This window comes from Panthera pardus, unplaced genomic scaffold (assembly GCF_024362965.1).
Source record: "Panthera pardus isolate Hobbes unplaced genomic scaffold, ASM2436296v1 HiC_scaffold_12, whole genome shotgun sequence".
NCBI lineage: Eukaryota > Metazoa > Chordata > Mammalia > Carnivora > Felidae > Panthera > Panthera pardus.
Genome location: NW_026526677.1, coordinates 99,474,240 through 99,496,731, shown reverse-complemented (window position 1 = coordinate 99,496,731; position 22,492 = coordinate 99,474,240). Strand labels below are relative to the sequence as shown.

Below are 22,492 nucleotides of genomic sequence, written 5' to 3'. Positions count from 1 at the left end.
ATGTGCTTTCCCACCGCCCCTTACCAGGCTCCGATGGGGAAGGACTCCTCACCAGACTGAGGCCCCTATGGGAGCTTCTCTCTCGCAGTGAGTATCAAGCATGTTCAGAGCGGGAGGCATAGGCAGGCCCCCAGCCTGGGCTAGGCAGGGAGAGATGCCCCCAGTCCCTACGGGAGGCATTAAAAGGTACAAGGAAGCGAAAAGGCCCCCTGGCCTGTTGGGAGGCTGGGGAGCCCCTGGGCCACGGCAGGGGAGGCTGAACCCATTCTACTGTGGACTGGACTGGACTGAACTGGTCTCCAAGGAACCGGTCTGAACTGGGACGGAATGGATCATGCTTCTTCCCCATCCTTACTGCTCAACCCAGGCTTCGTTGTTCCTCCAGGTACACGGGGCTCCGTCCCACTGCCCCCTCTCCCTGAACCCGGAGAAATCCCACAAATACAGGCTCCCCTCAGAGCACAGGCAGATTCGCCAGCACCTCCTTCCAAACTGGGGAACCCCTGGCATCACACTGGGCTCCAGACTAAGAAGCCGAGTGGAGGCGTCCCTTGTCCCAGGCCTGGAAGACCCAGGGGAGGCTTGCTCTGCTCCCGTATCCACATGACCTGAAGGACAGCGGCATCCCTCTCGGAGTCTCAGCTCCCGATCTAGCAAATGAAGGGAGCAGACGATCAGCTGTTTTCAAGCAGTGTCCCCGGAGCATTAGAGGTTCCGTGGAAATGTCTCAGGGACCATTGTAGCAGGGAAAGGGCTTGGGGTCCTTCACCCCACTTCAAAGAGAGGAGATCCACTTTGCAGTTTGTACAATGGGCCCCACATATGATTTCATTTGAACCAAAGGGGCTGCGGCTACAAAGAACTTGAAAATGACCGGCCTGGGTGAGCATTAAAGAGTCTTCTAATTTACGGTGCCTCATGAAAAAGCCTCGGGGATCCCCGTTAGACCAGAATCAAAACACCTTCTTGTCCATTCATTAGTTTATTCATTCATGCATGTGTTCATTCATCAAAGACTTTAAAGAACATCGGGGGCCCGTTACTGCCAAGCAACTAATATTTGATTGCCCAGGGGCTGGCGGCCTCAGTTTCCCCCCATTTCCCTCCCACGCCAATGCTGGGGTGGTGACACAGTTCGGGGCTGGTACTTAACGGAGGCTCTCCGATGGTCCTATCAGAGGAGGCACACTCCACATGGTCCTGCCAAGGTCCTGCCAAAGCCCCGGGTTCCCTGTGCCGGCTTCCCTCACCCCTCCCTGCAGCACCCTTGCCTGCCTGGCTGGGCACAGTCCACCCCGCTGTTGCTGTACCAAGAGGAAGCTGTTTTGCCAAAACAACACACTTACGCTAAGTGGCTATTGTTACATCAGTCGGCCTTCCCGCCCAGCACCCCAACCTGCAGCCCCATACACACACTCCCACACATTCTCGTTCACATTTGCCAAGTCACAGGGACAATGCGGGGGCGGGGGGGGGGGGGGGGGGGGCAGGTGGGACAGGCCAGGTGAAAGGCTGCTCAGCACCAATGATAACATGGAACACAGAGGTCTCAGGGGAGGGCAGCATGCCTAGAAGGGCAAAGAGCAGGTGCCAAGGGTCCGGGGGAAGCCTGCACTATGGGGTTGATGGCACGGTGACCGGAGCCTATTGGCCTTCCGTCTTCAGAGCCTGCCCAGCCCCCTGAGGGGAGGGTACCTCATCCTAGACCTGACCTGGGACCACCAGCTGCTCTCGAGTCCACAGCATCTGTGGTCTTGGACTGATTGGCTGAGAACCTGGTCTATTTTAAGAAGACCCGTCTACACTGTCTTATTGTTTTATCAATGGGTCCATTCGGTTTTCTATAATAAGCATTGCACTTCTGTAAGCATGAAGAACGTGACACCTTTTGGAAAAAAACCACAAAACACACACTATTGTTCAAGAACAAATGCACATATCCAGTGTGGTGCACCTCCGACCCCATTCTGTATAATTCCAAAGACCGTCACGGAGCCAGAAAGGGGCCAGAGGTGGCGGGGGGGAAGCATTTGTCCAACCCTCTTCTTTGGTAGGTGGAAAACCTGAGGCACGGAGAAGAGATATTTGTACACGTTGTTAGGGGAGTCAGGACTAGCCCCTAGAGGATGATGACACCGAGGAGGAAGCGCCTCCTCTGAAGACAGAGAGGCTGTGAGCCTTCTCTACCTCCTGTCCAAGGTCCCCCTGAAGACCCAACCGACATGCACAGGAACTTCATCAGGCTCACGTCCGTTGGCCATCATCTGCCTCACCACTTTAAGGAGCTGAAGGACAAAAGCCACAATGTCCATCTCCCTGCGGTGAAGCCCTCCGAGAGAAGGCACGGACTTAGCCAACCAGTTTCTCCCAGTCTGCTCCTATTCAACGAATCGATCTGAAATAATCTGCTGCAGATAAGATTAAGAGCCCCCGGGAGCTCCCCCTGCTCCCCACCTGAAGCTCACTATCTTGGAGGTTCTACCCTAAACAAGGGGGTGACTTTAACCACCTTAAATGAGGGAAGAGTGGTCCAATTCTTTCATTCCAAAGTAAGTTAGGACAGGCTCCCACAATGAACAGGGCACCTAACACACCTCTTAACACCTCTTCCATCGGGAATGAAAAGTCTGTTCTCGCCACTGTGCCCCTCCAGTGACCTTCCATGGTGGTCCCTACCTCTGGAAAGATGAGCGTCATAAGCAGAGGTCACCTCTATGACCCTGCCCGGGGACTGGCCCTACCCTCCTTCAGACAAATCAGCCCTTCTCATCCTCTGTATTTAGGGATCATCAAGGGCAGGCTCCCAGAAAGTCACCAACAAACATGCCCCATGGCTGTAACTGTGGGTCCACCTTCCCCACACCTCAGACAAAACTCCATTCTGCCCTATGCGTTGCCCTTACTGCTCACAAGAGGCTCCAGTGACCCGAGACGCCTGGGACCCAGTGACCTTGGTGAGGTGGAGACAGGAACCAAGGAGAACAGTGCAGAGGTCAAAAGGGAAGCACGGGAAAGAAGTCAAGAGGGGGCTGGAAGAATGGCGGAAAAGGTGACAGTGAAAGTTGCAGAAACGTATCTTGGGTTCAGAATGGCCCACAAGTCAACTATAAGCCAAAACGTAGGCTGAGCTGATCCTTCTCAAACCCAGAGCTGCCCCATCCTTCCCAGAGTCTCCGATTCTACTACGTCGGCAGAAGAGGATGTCGGTAAAGAACAAAAGAAGGTGGGGAGGAGGAGAAAGCAAGACCTAAGGAGAAATTAGAACACAAGAAGTACGTCCCTTGAGGAAAGAGATCTGAGGCACAGTGGAACAAAATCTCCGGACGCCTTCACGTGTATATAACTGGCTTTTCCACAGACGACATTCTAGCCGCTCTCTACCACCAACAAGAACAGAAGAAGAGGTAAGGAACCTGAGTTGTAGCAGAAGGAATTATGGTTAGACATAAGGAAGCCCTTTCCAAGCATGGATGTTATGAAGCCTGAAAGTAACCAAAGGATAATGACAAGTCTCCTTGAAGGTCCCAAATACTCATAGAAAGTCACTTTTTTCTAGGATGGCTTAGGAGTCTAGTGAGGGGGTTGGCCAGGATAACGCCGAAATCCAGTTAGAAGGCCAAGGTTCAGTGATTTCTCAGACCAGCAAAAGTGATGATCTAACAGCATTAATGCCCTGGCCAGGGTGCTCCCAGGACACAGAGCAAGCAGGAGCCCAAACTTCAGGCACAGCCCGGTGGTGCTTCCTGAGCGGATCCCAAATCCCGTCCACTCCTCCCAGGGGCCCCTCCTAGAAACCAGGATAAAAGGAGGCCAAAGTAGCTTCAAATGAGGAAAGGCACACTCAATCTGCCCCCAAACCAGAGGCATACAGGTGGCGCCCCACCTACCTCCCAGCCCTGTCCCTGCTTCCTCACCGCCGGGAAGTTCTGGCCCAAGGCCCGGGGACACTCACCCGGCTGCCGTCCCTTTCCATGGTCTCCTGAGGGGTGAGGCTTCCAGACTCAGCTGATGTCTACAGGGAGATCCATGTTGGCCCCTGGCTTCCCCGGCATGTGGGCAAAAGGGGGCTGGAAGGCTGAGGGCCAGCCCCCGCCAGATGGGGCGGGGAAGCGGGTTGGGACCTGTGAGGTAATCTCAAGTATAAACAACACCACAGAACTGGCCAGACCTGTCCCTCTCCCCTCCTCCGAGGCCATCCCAGTTACTCAGTGAATACCAAATACCAAATTCCAGGAGTGTGAAGCTGGCTTTACCTCTGAAACTTCCCCCACAGAGTCAGCTATGAGGAAACAAGGGGTTCCAGGATGCTTCTTTCAGAGGGGGATTCTGAGAGAAAAGGTCCAGGCCCTGTGAGGGCTGTCTTAGTCCCGTCAACCTGAGCCCCTAAAACAGATGCTCCCGGGCCCTCTGAGGTGTATGACCCTGTTCCTGTAGGGAACGTCCAAGGCCAGGGACCAGAGCCCCACCCAGGACAGGACAGTGTCAACCTTCACCTCCAAGGACCATGTGTCCAAAACCCCAAATCAAGGCACCCGGTGCGGCAAAATTTTCATTTGCCGAACTTTTTCTCCGTGAAAACTCCTACCAAAGAAGTTAAAATCAAACGGCTTCTAATTATGCACATAATGTATCGCCTCTATTGAACACAATAAAACGTTATGAGACGGCACGTCAAAAGCCAATTAAAATAAAACATAGAAGTATCTGAATGGAAACCGTTCTAAGAAGTAGCGAGCTGACTCACGGTCTCCCAGCTGCGCCCCATGCTGATCTGTCAAAAGAAACAGAAAAAGAGCTGCCTCCAAAGGGGTGCTCAGCACACCCAAGCCCAGCAGAGCTGCTACTGAGAAGTTTCAGGTGGGCTTTGGGAAGAACTTCCCAAAAGCTGAGCATCTGGGGGCACGAAGGTCCTGGAACTGCAGACTTTTTACAGACTGAAGGAAGCCCAGGGACCATCCAGTGATTCGAGCTGCTGGTTTTACAGACGGAGAGACAGCCGGAGAGGCTGACGAATCTGCACAACTCACATCTAACAAACAGCAGCGGCGATAATGATAAGGCGCTGGCGACCCTGCCGAATGCTTTACATACAGTAACGTGGGTAACGCATCTTTACAACAATGCTACTCACCCATCCTCCACTCGGTTACCCGACAAACACTTCGGTGCCTCGTAGGAGCCTGGCACTGCGCTGGGGGCTGCGGACGTGGGGAACAGAGCGGGCAGACACCCCGCGCCATGGCACTCGTATGGGGATAAAAATAAACAAACAGATAAATGATGATGATAGGTAGATAGATAGATAGATTATAGACAAACAGATATCTATGGTAGATAGATAGTAGATAGATAATAGACGAATAGACAGACAGACAGACAGATAGGTGATAGAACAGTATATTAGAAAGTGAGAAGTGCCACTAGGCATTTCTCCAAGGGATACGGGTGTGCTGTTTCAAAAGGGCACGTGTTCCCCAATGTTTATAGGAGCACTATCGACAAGAGCCAAAGCATGGACAGAGCCCAAGTGTCCATCGACAGATATATGAATGTATGTATATGTATATGTGTGTGTACATATACATGTATATATACACACACATATATGTACATATATATACGTATATATGTGTGTAATATATACACACACACATATACATACACATATAGTGGAATATTATTTGGCAGTCAAAAGAATGAAATCTTGCCATTTGCAACTACACGGATGGAACTGGAGGGTATTATGCTAGGCGAAGTTAGAGAAAGACAAACCTCCTATGATTTCACTCGTATGTGGAATTTAAGATACAAAACCGATGAACGTAAGGGAAGGGAAGCAAAAATAATATAAACTAATATAAAAACAAGCAGGGGACAAAACATAAAAGACTCTTCAGTAAAGAGAACACAGTAAGGGTTGCTGGAGGGGTGTTGGGTAGGGGGATGGGCTAAATGGGGAAGGGGCATTAAGGAGGACACTTGTTGGGATGAGCACTGGGTGTTCTACACAGGGGATGAATCACTGGATTCTACTCCTGAAATCATTATTATACTATATGCTAACTAACTTGGATGTAAATTTAAAAAGAAGAAAGAAAAGAAAGAAAGAAAGAAAGAAAGAAAGAAAGAAAGAAAGAAAGAAAGAAAGAAAGAAAGAAGAAAAGAAAAGGAAGGAAGGAGGGAAGGAAGAAGGGAGGGAGGGAAGGAAGGAAGAAGGGAGGGAGGGAAGGAAGGAAGAAAGGAAGCAAGGAAGAAGGGAGGGAGGGAAGGAAGAAAGGAAGAAAGGAAGGAAGGAAGAAGGGAGGGAGGGAGGAAGGATGGGAGGGAGGGGGAAAGAAGGAAGGAAGAAGGGAGGGAAGGAGGAAGGAAGGAAGAAAGGAAGGAATGAAGAAGGGAGGGAGGAAGGATGGGAGGGAGGGAGGAAGGAAGGAAGAAAGGAAGGAAGGAAGGAAGAAGGGAGGGAGGGAGGGAGGAAGGATGGGAGGGAGGGAGGGAGGAAGGGAGGAAGGAAGGGAGGGAAGGAGGGAGGGAGGGAGGGAGGAAGGAAGGGAGGGAGGGAGGGAGGGAGTGAGGAAGGGAGGGAGGGAGTGAGGAAGGGAGGGAGGGAAGGAGGGAGGGAGGGAGGGAGGGAGGGAGTGCTATGAAACAAAATAAAGGAGCGAAGGGGATCAAGAGGGCTGGGAGCAGAGTTACAGTTTGAAACAACCCTGATCTCAGGGGTTCACGTAACTGACACTTGAGCAAAGACTTAAAGGAAGTGACCATATTCTCCCCATTTACCTGCAAGAAAACAGAAACTTCTAGCACAGAGTGGAAACCGTCAGCTCCAGCTTCAGGTGTCTCGAGGAAAACCTAATTCCGAGGCAGATGGGGGAGAGAGATTTCGGAGGGCCCAGGCAGGGACCCTGGCGTTTTCCAACCTTGAGTTATTTTCGGTGTCACACTCCTGGCTCTCCAAGAGAGCAGAACTTAGCCGCAGGCCACGTCCCCTTCCTGCTGTCTTGAGCAGCCTGTCACAGCAGAGGGACCACCACATGGTCATCCGGTCCTGAAGAGGCACCGGATCATGTCCCCAGCGCCTCCTCTTCCCTCTGTCCGAGGGAGCACCCAGCCCCCACTCTGGCCACCGGAGAGCTACGAGGCTGCTGCTGGGCCGTGATGTCCATCACTCCGTGCCCCCCTCCCCACTCCGGACCACCGGCCTCCTCACGTCACCCTCCACCTTTTCCCCCGAAGGCCCCACCAGCCTCTGGGAAGAAAGAGCTCAGACTTGGGGTTCTGGGCCAAGTGGAGCAGGTGAAAACCCTGACTTGGAGGTGAAGGCCAGTTACATGAACTTGGAGGTCTTCAGACCGAACGTCTGGGAAGAGGCTATGACACATCAGACCAGAGCATGTGTCCGGCACCCGGTAGGCCCTTTCTTGCTGTTTTATCAGAGACACAAGTTGGCCTGTCCCGGGGTCCTTGCTGACCGAGCCACCGACCCCTACAGGATCCCTGCCAGCCACCAGGCCCATTCATTCCCGGTCATTTCCCACCTCCTGGTCATTTCCATCTGAGGCGGAGTTTTACATTAAAAAACAAAACAAAACATCAGCCATGCAAACAAGCATGGGCCTCAAGGCAGCCAGAGGAAGACACCGCACTCCCTATTCTGAGACTAAAGTCCAGGCTGTCTGCTTTCACGGCTGCCCCAGCTGCCACCACGGAGGCCTCGGGAGCCCCATCCCGGGGCTACGGATGGAAATAGGGCTCTTGGCCTTTATATTCTTGCCTTGTTATCGATGCTTCTCTTTCCTGAGTCCTCCTTCATCAGCTTTATTCCGGATCACTTCCTGAGCTCTCTCCGTGGAAGCCCTGAGCACCATTCCCCACTCTGCACCCCAGTTTGGAGCTTCTCCATCACTCAGAGCACAACAGAGGGGCTTCTCTCCGGGCCTGAGGGGGCCGGGCACAGACAGCATACTCAGAGGCCAGTCAAGGCAGAGAGGAGACACTGAGCCCACCCTCAAGGGGATGTCGCTGGGAGAAACCCCCTGAGCCAGAGCCTGTATGCCCCTGTCCCTAGGCCTGGTGGCTCTCTCTGAGCACAGAGCAGCTGGCTCACTGCCCCGGACCCACACCAGGCACTCTGTCAACGGTGCTCCTGGATTTTGTAAAGGGAGGCCAGGTAGGATGGGTTTGTTTGTTTGTTTTTTCAAGCCGAGGCAAAACAGGCCAGAAGACTAAACCAAGTTCCTGGTGCCCAGCTGGCCTCTCAGCCACCCAAAGGAAGGCTTACAGGGGTTTCTGCTGGTGGGGCAACTCTGAGGCTCCCTATTTCCAGCAGATTTGGGGCCTCTCCTCTGGGTGATGGGGACAGGAGAGGGAGGAAGGACAGGCACACCCAGGAGGGGAAGCCAGAAAATAAACACGGGCGGGAAGCGTAAGGTTGGCCAAAGGACCACCTGATGACCCCACAGCCGGTCTGCACCTCGGAGAGTCTCGAATAGTGAACCACGGATCCAGTGTTTCTCTTAGTCATGGGCTCGGCCACCCCTTTTTGTCTCATTCGGGACCAGCCCAGGACAAAGAGGAACAAAGCCCCATGCTTCTCCCTGTAATCGTCATTGGGCTCATGGTGACATCAAAACTCCAGACTCGGATGGGACAAACTAGGTCAGAAGCCCCTCGCAGAATCCCCGGCTCCCTCGGCACACACTGGTCCCCACCCTGTTGAACAGCGGGCAGCCGGCGGGCACTGGACGATGGGAGACCGGCCCTGCCCCCCAAGGGGCCCCCGGGGCCAGCGCAGCCGAGGCCTCCCAGGTGAACCCTCTGGTGGCCACCCACCTGTCCCAGCTGGCTCCCAGGGGTGGGAAGGGCCACCATCTGGTATTACTTAGGCGCCACCTGTTTCCAAAGAAGGACTGGACCCAGCTGTTCTTCCTCGTGACTCGCCCACACCCGTTTCTCTGGAGTTCCCAGTTCCCCTCCACAGGGACATTCTGCAAAAGTCAAATCCCACTTCTTCGTGACTCTCCTCTCTCCCTTGAGGGCGACGGCGTGGGGAGCCTGGGGAGTCTGCACTCTGCCACGGGAACGCACCCACCTCCTTCACTTACTCCAAGTCCCCTCACCTCCGTGGATTTCTCCAAAACAAACCCCACAGACACTGTGGCCCTCCTGAAGGGCGGGCCCAGAGCCAGGGCCCCAGAGCCATTTTTCCACGGGCCCCTCCTTCAGACAACACCAGCCAACTGCCCGTTGGGCTGCTGCTATTTCCACAGAACTGAAGCAGCTACGGACAGACCGGCAATGCCGACAGGCATGTGGGGCTTAAGCCCAGCAGAGGCGAACGTGAGCCCACGTGCACACAGCTGGAGCCAAACATTCACAGCCTAAGTGGGGGTGAACGGGAAGCATGCAACTGTGAGCACGAGACTCCCACACTCAGACAGGAATGCCTTTACTTCCCTCTGATCCGTCTGAGAAGGCTTTCTGGAGGAGGGGGTAAGATTCCAGAAGGTTCTAGAAAGACAGGCGGTACCACAGCCTGGCATTCTGGGGCTGTCACGGGGAGCTTGATGGGCCTGGAAGGAAAGGCACATTCAGAGCAGTGAGTGTCGAGCGGTTTGTAGAAGGGACTCGGAGAGCAGATAATTCTGGAATCCCAGCTCTTCCAGGCACTACCTCTACATCTTTGGGCAGGTTCCTTCCTATCTTAGAACCTCAGTTTCCTCATTTATAAAAGGGGGATAATTGTTGCTCTCAGAAAAAGTACTCATGTTCATTCAATGACAGTCGGCACAGGACTTGGTACACAGCGTCCACCAATAAGGAGTAGCCATTATGATAGGTTACGATGTCTAAGTTGGGTTGAACAACAGCAGTGCCCTGAGCAGGTGTGGAGAGCGTTACGACGGGTGCTTTGAATCGGAAGCCCAAACAGAAGGGTCCTTAGCTGGTAGTTGGGCAGAGAAAGCCCCAGGCTGAGACTCAGGACTGAGTTACTGTTGTAGCTAAGAGAGCTACAACTTCTAGCCACTTCTTCCCAGGGCCCCCAGAGCTCAGACAGTTCCTCTTTCCAAAGTGAGGTCTCCTTCAAGCCCAGAGAGCCTGGTAATCTCTAAGTAGAGAGATCTGGCACCAGAGAAGAAAGCCAACGAAGGTAATCAGGTGGTGTGGAGCTCCTTGCCAAAGAGCTGAGAACCGGAGAATCTGACAGGAACAGAGTCGCAGTTTGAGGAGGAAGAAAATACCCCCAAATACTGTCCAGAGACACAGGAACAGAAGAACGATCAGAAACCAGACAGAAAGCAAAAACAGGTGCAACGGGCAATAAATAAAATTTTTGAGCAGAAACTATACACATATATTCATGGTTAAAAATAACAAAGGCACCAGGAAATAAAAACTCACATTTGCAAAGCACTTCTGCACTCATGCATTATTTCACTTTGTCCTCAGAACACAAGGGCACAGCGGTTAATATTACCCTCTCTTTTTGCAACAAAGCAGCGAAGACTCAAAGAAAGAAACTCCCCACTGTCAACAGCTTATAAGGATAGAACTAACTAAATCTCAAATCCACATTTGCAGCCCCCACATCTCTGCTCCTACCAAGAGGTGTCAGTTGTGACAGGTATCATGGGTCACTATCCTTTTAAATGTTCTTGAATATCAATATGCTCTTTTAATGATAAAGTTGAACGTGTAAAGTCTGTGCATCCTTGTTAGAACCTTTATATTCTTTTCCGCCAAGAGTCTTTTAAAGGAAATACCTTATTTTGGTGCAAGTCTTCTCCTAGTTCAATTTTTTTCGGCTGCCCCAGATGTGTTTTTATCAGAGCAGATGATCAGGTGAAGTCACCGAAGGTGAACCCCCACAGGTCCTCAGATTAATCACGTTGTGTTTTGCCAACTGTCACCAAGAGACAGACATTTCTATTGTCTGCTCAGTGAAAGGGAAACGTTGTGCGTTTTGAATTTTTTGCCTTTCAAAGGTGAATCATTTCCAAAGTTACAGAATTATCCAGACTTTAAATCCAGTTACCATGAGAAACGTTACGTATCAGAGCGTGCCTCTGCATTATTCCATTTCTCCTATAGGTTACTCAGAGTTGGGAAAGAAAACATTCTGGTTCATTGGCTCTCAAACGATTCTCAGTTTAGAACAAATTAATACATCCCAAACAGCTTCAAAGTCCCTCAATAACTGTGAGCAACATAAAATCCAGGAAGATATGAATACTTCCCTTGAACCTGTCCCTATTGCCAACATATAGCTCTTCTTAGGGACAATGCGTCGTGACCCAGGTCCAGCCCCGGCTTGGCCACTTCCCAGAAGTGGAACCTTGGCCAGTTACTTTACTTAAATCCTCTCAAATGGGATCCAGTAAAGATAACGTGGGCTCTGCCTGCTCCTTAGACACCAAATGGTACCGTGAGGCGGCGTCTAGAAAACTCTGAAGTGCTCTAAGAACATCAGATGTTATTACTGTAAGCTTTAAAACTATACAAACAGGTCTCCACTCAACATTTCTGATCTCTACTCTGTGCCCTTTTGCAACACATCAGAATTCAAGTCCAACCTTCCAGGAGTTATAGGTTTATATTGTTTTTTTCTTCTCAGCCTTAGTTTTCCCCCACTGAGGCGTCCTGATGTCCCTGGTAGTTCCTGATAATGCCCCCAATCATGAAAGCTCGGGGGGGGCGGGGGGCAAGACAAGATTTCCAGAGAATGCCCAAAATCATCCCAGAAAATACCCAGATTCCACTAGCCTTTGGGCTATGACTGCTCTTTGGACCGCTTGCTAGAAGGCTGCATTCAAAACTGGAATGACTCCAAGGCACCTGGGTGGTTCAGTCGGCTGAGCGTCCGACTTCAGCTCAGGTCATGATCTTGCAGTTTGTGAGTTCGAGCCCCGTGTCGGGCTCTGTGCTGACAGCTGGGAGCCTGGAGTCCGTTTCAGATTCTGTGTCTCCCTCTCTCTCTGCACCTCCCCCCACCCCAACTCTCTCGAAAGTAAATAAACATTAAAAAAAAATCTTTTTAACAATTCACAAAACTGGAGTGACTCCTACATCCCTTTCTTGCGTAAAAACAGAAGACTCAGGCCCGTGACTCTATGGTTAGTGCATGGATCATCTTGCTGAGATGGGTTCCCTTCCACTTAGTGAATCAAAGCCCACTCACTCAGCCCCTAAGATCATGCTTAATGCGTATACATCTGTAAACAATTATTTACTGGGTACTTACCATGTTCCAAGTACTGCTCAGGCCACTAAAACAGAGCAGGAGAAGCTCAACATTGTGCCTGTCCTCACGGACCTTACCCTCTATCCTTGCCCTTCTCACCTTAGGACTTGGCTACTAGAAAAGAATAGCTAATGTCTATTGAACCCTCTTTATGTGCAGAGTTCATTGCCACCCCAACCTTATAAACAGATATTTTTACTCCCATTTTACAAAGGAGGAAGCAATCAAGTCTCAAAATGCCCAAGACGTGCTGGAAATGAGGTTTGAATCCAAATCTGTCTGACCTTCTGAAACTGCTTTTCAGGCGACAGTGTCCCCATTCAATGTCAACTTCAGCCATATAAATACTCGTGGTCATTCGGTCTTCCAGAAAATTCACGAGGCTTGAAATAAGGTCTGTTCCCTCAGAGCATCCTGGAGAGTGGTTTCCAACTTTCTCTGTGGTTGGTGCTCTGTTCTAAGCTGGCTCCTCATCTAAACGGCAAAAGAACATCATGTTAGGAATGCAGAGTAGACTACGGTTAAAAACATAAAATAAAATAACAGCCCAGTTTGGAATTCTGCCATGACTTACAAATTTACTATCAGAATCTGTTTCTTCATCTGTAAAAGAGAGAGAAGAATACCCATGCCATGGGTTATAACATCCCTTCTTTGTCCCGTGGAATTACAAGGATTAGAGATAGTGCTCAATAAAAGGGTAGTGTGTGCCGTGATATACAACTTTTCTCTTCATCCCAATTTTTTCAGTCGTCTTGGATATTGGAGCTTTTCAATATATTTACAACGTCCACATCAAGCATTGAAAACTGGCTGCTCTCTAGCTGGATTAAGACGATTGTGTTGGGAATACCCATGTTGCTCTGGTATTTCTTCCTTGTTACCACACTCATAACACGCTGACACCAGGGGTGTGAGGGCCCCCCTCCCCCCCCCCAAGCACTTCTGTGACACCGGCCGGATGTCCCACATGCTCTTGGGACTTTTACGGATGCTTCCTCACATAGTCATGATCAACTATTACCTCCATTTCCAGCCCCTCTCCCCTCTCCAGAGGATGGGGGACAGGGCTAAAAGTTCCAAGCTTCTAATCAGGGCTTGGTCTTTCTGGTGACCAGCGCCCATCCAGGAGCCATCCAGGAGCCCATCCGGAGTTGCCTCGTTAGAACAAAAGGTACTCCTATCATCTAGGAAATTCCAAGGGTTTTAGGAGCCCTGGGTTAGGAACCAGGGTCAAAGACTAAAGACTGGAACAAGAGATCCTCCTAGCACCCCTATTTACAAGGGTTTCGGTGAGCCCTATGTCAGAAACTCAAGATATAGATTTCTCATTATTTCCCAGCGTATTTCATTCACTTTGGATGGTATTATTTTGATCTGAGCTAATTGCCAACATCTAGAAATCCAAGCAAGTCTGGTCTCCCTTCCAAGACTGGCCTGTACTTTGTCCATAACGTGCACTCGATAAGTACGCACTGATTGATTGATTGATAGGACTCTTTTGCGTCCCTCTCACACCTAGCACATATCTAAGCAATCAGTTAGTCAGTCAACAAGTCTTTATTGAATCTCTACTATGTGCAAATCAGGAATTACTTAATACCTAAATTGCTTCCACTGATATCCCCATCACAAAAAAATATTACTGTGGGGGCGCCTGGCTGGCTCAGTCAGTTACGCAACTGACTTCAGCTCAGGTCACGATCTCACGGTCCGTGAGTTCGAGCCCCGCGTCGGGCTCTGTGCTGACAGCCAGAGCCTGGAGCCTGCTTCGGATTCTGTGCCTCCCCCTCTCTCTGCTCCTCCCCTGCTCGTGCTCTGTCTCTCTCTGCCTCTCAAAAATAAATAAACGTTAAAAAAAATTTTTTTTAAATATTACTGTGGAGAGGATCTACCTCATTAGGGCCACACGAGTATGAACCAAGATGATGTGTGCAGGGCCACTGCACGGTCTAAGTGCTCAGTAGGTACTCACGATCTGACTTACCGAGTGTCAGACCCAGAAGGAACCTCAGAAAGCCTCTTTTCTGAATCATTCCTTTAAGTTTCTGAGTCTGGGGTAACCCACACCGCCACGAGGCATCAGAGACTTGGAGAAGCCGGGAGTCGAGAGACCTGCTTCCTGCATTCGGCCTTCCCTCCCAAGCCTCAGCCCGCACCCTGGGGTCTAAAGGCTGCCCGAGGCACCTTTGGTTTGCTACAGGCTCTGGTACACAAAGACGAAAGCTTCGAGACAAACCACAGGGTTAACCGGCCAGCTGCCCTCGGCCCTGGCTGGAACCACGATGGCCCCACCTTCTCTGAGTTCCAGTTTCGGAGTGAGGAGTGAGGAAGACCAGAGAGCCCTCCTGGGCGGCCACCACCCCCCTCCTCCCAGTACTGGGTGCCCTGGCTTTCCACTCACCCCAGGCGTCCAGAAGATCTAGTTTTCCCAGTCTGCACTGGGGCCAAGGCCAATGTGATGCAATGCTGCCCCAGTCATCAGCCCCAAGTTCAGTTTAATTATCCACATGTGCAGATGACACATTCAGAGGGGCTCACGAGGGGTAATTACCCCGGGTGGGGCGACAGAGCCCAGGTGACTAAGCGAATGCTTTGCTCTAGCTGCAGAGAGCTGGAGAGAAAATTCCCAGGAGCCCCTTCCGGGCCTGGATCCTGTCTGGCCCTCCAGGACACCATTCCCATGAGGTCTCGTACAACACCCCTGTGGCCTCCATGGGACTAGCATCCCCAAGGGGCACAGGACACGGGCACAGACGGTCTGAGCTGCCTGCCTCAGTTGCGCATTTCCAAAACAGAACGGAGTTCAGTCCAGACGCGCGGGCTCATAGACCATTTCACGGTCTTACCTGATTTGTCTCCCCTGAGGGGCTGGCGCGTGGTAAGAAGGAGCAAATTCATTCATTCATTATACACACACCGACATATCTGCACACACACCATGTAACCACTTTGTTGAGCTAAGATTCACATACCATACAATTCACCCACTTGAAGTGCACAGTTTAATGCTATTTGGTACATTCACAGTTATGCCACCGTTACCACAATCAATTTTAGGACATTTTTCTCACCCCCAAAAGAAACACCCGACTCATTAGTGGCACTCTTCATTTCTCCCTAACTTCCCTCCCTCAGCCACAGGCAGCCACTAATCTTTCCGTCTCAATAGATTTGTCTATTCTGGGCATTTCCTTAAACGGAATCACACAATATGTGGTCTTTTGTAACCGGCTTCTCTCACTCATAATAGTTTTCAAAACTCATTCAGGCTGTAGCTTGTATCAATGCGTCATTCCTGGGGCACCTGGCTGGCTCCGTCGGTAGAGCCTGCAACTCTTGAACCTGGGGTTGTGAGTTTGAGCCCCACGTGGGGCGTAGCGATTACTGAAAAATAAAATCTTTAGGGACGCCTGGGTGGCTCCGTCAATTAAGCGCCTGGCTCTTGATTTCGGCTCAGGTCAGGATTTCACAGCTCGTGGGATCGAGCCCTGCATCAGACTCTGCTCTGCCAGACAGGAGCCTGCTTGGGGTTCTCTCCCTCTCCCTCTGTCTCTGCCCCTCCCCCACTCCCTCCCGCTCCCCTCCCCCTCTCAGTAAATAAACTTTTTAAAACATCTTAAAAAAAAAAAAAACTTCATTCCTTGTCATTGAGGAATAATACTCCTTTGGAGGATTATACCACACTTAATTGATCTATGTTGCAGTTGGTGGGCACTTAGGCTATTTGGAAATAACCACTTTTTGGCTGTTACGAATAATGCTGCTATGAACATCCGTATATACGTGTTTGTGTGGACACACACTTTCAGTTCTCTTGGGCATATACCCAGGAGTGGAAATGCTGGAGCGTATGATAACTCCATATTTAACCTTTTTTGAAACTTTTCCACAAAAAAATGTTGAAGGCTTCCTCTGTGCCAGCCCCAGGCTGGGTGCTGGGCATTCTTCTTCTTCTTCTTTTTAATGTTTATTTATTTTTGAGAGAGAGAGAGAGAGAGAGAGAGAGAGAGAGCGTGAGCAGGGGAGGGGCAGAGAGACAGGAAGACACAGAATTGGAAGTCGCGGGGCTCGAACTCACGAACCGCGAGATCATGACCTGAGCTGAAGTCAGGCGCTTAACCGACTGAGCCAGCCAGGTGCCCCTGGGTGCTGGGTATTCTGAACACATCTGGTGAAAATATCTGATCAAGTTCTAGTGAACAAAACAGATGTGATTCCCGTCCCCATGGAGCTCAAATCCTAATAAGGAAGACAGGCAGCAAGCAAGTAAAAGTAAGGAAACAAAATCATCCCACACAGCAATGGAAAGAAAACCAATGAAACAGGACAGAATGAGGGAGCTGCTTTGGATGGAGCAGCTAGGGAAGGCCCCAGATGATGAAAAAGATCCAGCTGGGCAAAATGGAGGCCGTGTTCTAATTAGAAGAGCTCAGTGAGTTTGAGGAACCAGAAAGGGAGCATCATGGTGGCAGTACAATGAGCAAGGACAAGAGCGGTCCTGGGGCCCCAGGGATAACAGGCAGGGATCTGAATTTCATTCTACGTGCAGTGAAGAGCCATTGTGTCCTTTTAAGTAAGTCGGGGTGGGGGGAGTAGTGGCATGATCTGATTCTTTTTAAATTTATTTTTATTTTTTGAAGTAAACTCTACACCCAACATGCGGCTTGAACTCACAACTCCGAGATCAAGAATCTCAAGCTCTACTGACTGAGCCAGCTAGGTGCCCCACTTTAAAAAAAAAAAATCAGATTTAGGGGCACCTAGGTGGCTCAGACGTTTAAGCATCTGACTCTTAGTTTCAGCTCAGGTCATGATCTTGCGGCTTCGTAGGTTCAAGCCCTGCATCGGGCTCTGCTCTGACAGTGCAGAGCCTTCTTGGGATTCTCTCTCTCTCTCTCTCTCTCTCTCTCTCTCTGCCCTTCCCCCACTTGCGCTGTCTCTGCCTCTCTCAAAACAAATAAATAAACTTTAAAAAAAGAAAGAATAAACACCTATTTTAAAACCCCGATTTAGTGGATTATAATCTATTTATAATAAACTTCACTTTTCTAGAGTATAAAGTTTGATGAGCTTTGATACATATTGTAGTTGTGTAGCTGCTATTGCAATCAAAATAGTATTTCCATCTCCCCGCTTTTTTCAATCTATCTAATGCTTTTTTCAATCAATCCTCTGTCCACATCCGTGCCCCTGGCAACCACAGATTCATTGTTTTGTGCTTCTCCCGAATGTCATATAAATGTAATCCTAAATATGCGCTACTTAGCTGTGGCTTCTTTCACTTGGCATGATGTTTCTGAGATTATTCCATGTCGGCATATGGCAAGAGTTTATTCCTTTTTTATTGCTAGTGGTATTCCGTTATATGGATATACCACGATTTGTCCCTCTACCAGTTGACTGACATTTGGATTGTTTTTAGGGGTTCTTAGGAATAAAGCATCTCTGACTATTCACGAACATCATTGTATGGACGCATTTTCATTTCTCTTGAGTAAGTATCTAGGAGTAGAATCGCGGGGTCACATGGGAAGTTTATGTTTAAATTTACAACACACGCCCAGCTGTTTTCCCAAGGGATGTTGCCACTTTGCATTCCCACCAGGAATGCATGAGAATTCCGGTGTTTCTGCATCCTTCTCGACACTTGGTGTTGTCAACCTTCTTTTAATAGTGGCTGTGCAGTAGTATTTCAATGTGGTTTCAATTTGCATTTCTCTCTAACATCTAATGATGTTCGGCATATTCTCATGCGCTGAATGGCATTTCCATGTGTTCTCTGGTGAAGTGTGTGTTTGAATCTTTTTGTTCCCCACTCTTATTTTTATCGAGTTGTTCATTTCCTCATTATTGAGCTGTAAGAGTTCTCTATATAGTCTGAAGACATTTTTCACACTCTGGATATATGTGTTCAAGTATTTCCTCCAATCTGTGGCTTATTTTTTAATTTCCTTAACAGTGTCTTTTAAAGAGCAGTTTTATTTTTATGAGATCCAATATATCAATTGTTCCTCTATGGTTTGTGTTTTGCATTACTTACCAAAAGTCTTTGCCTGACCCAAGAGATTTTTCTCCTATTGTCCTCTAGAATTTTTATATTTTTAACTTTTACATTTAGATCTATGACCCATTCCAGGTTAATGTTTGTGTATGGTGTGAGGTAAGGGTCAAGGTCCATTTTTTTTTTTTCATGGTGGATATCCAATTGTTCCTTTGTTGAAAAGATTATCTTTACCCCTTGAATTACCTTAGCAGCTTTGCTAAAAACTCGATTAACCATCTGGACGTAGAGATCTCTTTCAGCTTCTCTGGTGAAAAGTGAGAGAGGCTGGGGAAGGGAATGGCCAAGACAGAGGCAAGACAGAGGAAGGGATACCATTGATTGAATCCAGGCCTAGTGGGTATGTCTGGAAGGCATCAATTAGGAGGCCAGGCAATCAGAGGTAGAAAGACCAAGAGAGTAGTAAAGGACAGAAAGAGGGAGAGAGAAGAGAAAGGTGCCCTTCTGTCATTGATAGGAACAATGATAGCAACACAGGCCAGAGCTTAGAGCTTGGGGATAATTAATAAATGGGCCCTGGTATAAGCAACTCACCATAGATGAGAATCAGAGCACAGAAAAGACTTTAGATTATCTACAGCAAAGGTTCTCAATCTTGGTCTCATAGCAGCATCACTGATATGTAATCCTCACCCAAACAAATCTCTGGAAGTGGAGCCTGGGCATTGCTAATTTCAGAGTGCTTCCTTGGTAAATTTTTAAGTCTTTTTATTTTATTTTAATTTATTTTTGAGAGAGAGAGAGAGAGAGAGAGAGAAGGAGAGAGAGAGAGTCCCGAGCAGACTCCACACTGTCAGCACGGAGCCTGATGCGGGCCTCAAACTCACTAACCGTGAGATCTGAGCTGAAATCGGACGCTTACCCGACTGAGCCACCCAGGCACCTCTGGTAATTTTTAACTGAGATCCCCCATTCTAGTCCAACTTCGTCTTACAGAGGAGGAAGTTGAGAAGCAGAGTTGCGCAGAGGCTAGGACAGGAATTCCTGGGACTCAGGGGGTTCCCCGGATGCAGGATTTTCAGTTCTAAAGCCAGAAGAGTCCCAGCACAGGGGACTTTCGGTGCCAAAACCAGGAAAGTCCTGGGTAACCCGGGCTGAGTTGGCCATTCTACCTAAAATGTTCAGCTCCCTATTTTCAGTAGCTCTTTCCACTTAAGATGATAGAATTGGTAATCAGTGAATCCTGGGCAACCAACTGGGCATCTTGCTATTTGATCAAACGCATCACGTGGTAGAGCTTTTGTCTCTAGCTGTGCCTCGGGACACGACATCTCCCCAACTCAAATCCAAGCAGTCAGTCAATTAGCCTCCGAGGGGCCGGAAGTCGGTGTGGAAGCAGGTGGTCTCAGCGGAGGCCCCACCTAGCTTCTCCCAGACTTGTTTCCATGCCGGCTTCCTGCCTCGGTGGGGCGCCAGAGGGGCTGAATTCTCCTAAGACAAGCTTTCACATCACCACGGACCTCTGCTCTGTAGCTCTTAACACAATAGTAAGCTCACTTTTGTGTGATGACCTGACTGATGTCTGTTAAGATTTTTAAGCTTAGGGAGGACGGGGCCGTGTCTGTTTCAGCTCACTATCGCATCTCACCACTTAGCGCAGTATCTGGCACGCAGTAGGGGCTCAACAAATGGGCGAATGCACGCACGCGTGCACGAATGAATAATGAATATCCTTACCTATCACCATGCCCAAGGAAAAACACTGACTTGTACCTGTACACCACCAGGAGGTTTCAAACCAGGAGGAGCTACGTGTTAAGTCCTCGCCCGGTGGGGCCCACACTGTTAGGATAAACGAATCCATATTCATCCGAACCATAGAGATACAGGAATGATAATGAGGGTGGTGATGGCCTCGTGGAGAGGCCTCTCTTTGCTACCTGCTTCCTGAGACACGATTGCTTCTGCTCAATCCATATTCGGCCCAGGCACCTCCCTGACTCAGTGACCTCTGACATCTTTATTAATAGCTGTGACATTCAGGGCTTGCCAGGCAGGGCCTCTGCCACATTCCTAGTGCCTCGGTGCAGATGGCACACGGGTTTATCAGCAACAGCCGATCTTGAACGTGCCCGTGTTCTAGTCACGGTACTGGAAGCTGGGGAGGCAGTGGCTGGGGAGGGGGGGGGGGGCTGTTGAAATAACAGCGACGCAAGAGGGGTAATTCCTGGCCTAGCATGTTTTACCATTCTGCTGGTTGGAGAGATAAGATACGTACTTAGAAAAAGCTTATCAGACAGTGGGGTGGTTTGTAAGAAATGCCAGAGACGTGGGTACAGCCTAGCTCCGCCCAGACATGTTTCCATGCCGGCTTCCTGCCTCTGTGGGGTGCTGGAGGGGCCGGATTCTCCCGAGACAAGCGGTACCCAATTCCGGAGGAGGGAGAATATAAGATAGAACTATGGGCTGGGCTGGGGTATTCTCCACTGCGACCCCCAGCGCCCCCGTTTTCCATGCTCAGACACCCATCTCTGGCCCTCACTCCCATCCCCCACTACACTGGGCAACTCAAAGGAACAGGACAGGGGTGTCTTTGAGGAAATGCTTGCAAGGTCCCTCTGGACCAGACGCAATGTCTTGGGCCTCACGGACACTTGTTAGAACGTTGATGAATGTAGAATGAGTGAATGAGTCAAGAAGACTACCCCAACGGCACCCACCGCCTCAGCTCTAATGAGATCATACAGTCTCCCTGGGTGTCGGCCCACTGAACTAGGGAAGAACACCCAATGGATGACGTCATCGTGGTGAGTCATTTCCTGGGAAGTAGCCTGGAGGGTGACCTCCCCCTTTGCTCGCTGAGCCTTCCAGCACTTGGCTTAGGGCGCCACCTGGTGACACCCCGAGGTAAAGCGCTCCTGCTCACTCTACCTCCTTCCCCAGGCTGGCCAGCCTCTGAACCTTCCAGGCTGAGAATCACCAGAAACCAGGACCCCAAGGTCCCAGTTCTGCAAAACAGCAGAATCAACCATCTGCCACCTCTCCCTCCTGTATACCAGCTATGTGGCCTTGGCCCTGAACATTTTTCTTTTTAATGTTTATTCACTTTTGAGAGAGAGAGCGAGAGCAAGTGGGAGAGGGGCAGAGCGCGCGAAGAGAGACCCAGAATCGGAAGCAGGCTCCAGGTTCCGAGCTGTCAGCACAGAGCCCGACGCGGGGCTCGAACCCACAGACCGTGAGATCATGGCCCTAGCCGAAGTCGGACGCTTAACCGACTGAGCCACCCAGGCGCCCCCCTGCACATCTTCTTAAGGGAAAAATGACACCTGTAGCCAGCTTCTTAGATGTCCCTAAAGCATCCAACTGTCTGGGGTTCCCCTATGCTTCCTAGGCCAGGTATCGGGGGGCGGGTGGGGGGGATCCAGGGACACTCACCACACCTCCAGGGATTCTGGAGGAGGACTTAGGTTTCCCAGTATTACCTCCAGATCTGCACTCTTTCTTCTGCTGGCGTCGCAGCTCCTGCTCACTGCTCTGGGTTTTACGTGTTGCTCCCTTTCTGTACCAGTGCCACCTACCAAAGGCTGTGCATGTAGCACACTTTACAGAAGGTTTAGACACAGCAAGGGGGGAATCAAGCAGGAAGTTACACTGGCACATAAGTCAACACGGAGCCAGCAAGGGAGGGCAAAGGTCAACATGATGTCATACGCAGACCTACCTCTGTCACGGGAAGACGGGCGCCGGGACAGCTCAGGTCAGATCTGGACAAGAGGGCCGCGTGGACAGGACGCCCTGTCCCCATGATGTTTACATTGTAGCAGAAGCAGATGGGCAATAAACACCTGGCTTCTGTGGCTGTAAATGTCAGAAAGAAGATAAAGCCATAGGAAGCGGCTGGCGGGAGAGGGGAGACACTGTACAAAATGATGTCAGGGATGGCTTCTCCAAGAAGGCGAGCCAAGGCCCTAAGAGTGAGAAGAAGACAGAGAGAGACAGGGAGGAGAGTGGACAGTGAGGAAGAGCGGGGAGAGGACTCAGAGAAACGGTCGGGAAGAGACCCCAAACGCAAGGTAACCAAGGTAACTCTAAAGGACGGGAATATCAACGTACAAGCTCAGCTGGGTGTGCAACGAGGGGTACAGCGTGACCCCTCATTCTCAGCAAGTCGATCACACGAATGTTTTTTTGGCGAGGGGGGGTTTTTCCTTTTTCCTTTTGTTTCTCTCCTGGTTTTGCTAGAAATC

General features: G+C 50.1%; 1 protein-coding gene across 2 annotated transcripts in view; it reads right to left on the bottom strand.

The window, feature by feature from the left end:
- The window catches only part of TMPRSS13 (transmembrane serine protease 13), a 28,920-nt gene extending 24,435 nt beyond the window's left edge, over positions 1 to 4,485 (bottom strand). Inside the window, exon 1 of one of the 2 annotated variants that reach the window (XM_053900424.1) lies at positions 3,953 to 4,485. In XM_053900424.1, the coding sequence (XP_053756399.1) occupies positions 3,953 to 3,973 (21 nt within the window). In that variant the 5' untranslated portion in view covers positions 3,974 to 4,485. The remainder of the gene's footprint in view (positions 1 to 3,952) is intronic. The other variant, XM_019469026.2, reaches the window with a different exon arrangement.
- Positions 4,486 to 22,492: the final 18,007 nt, after the last annotated feature.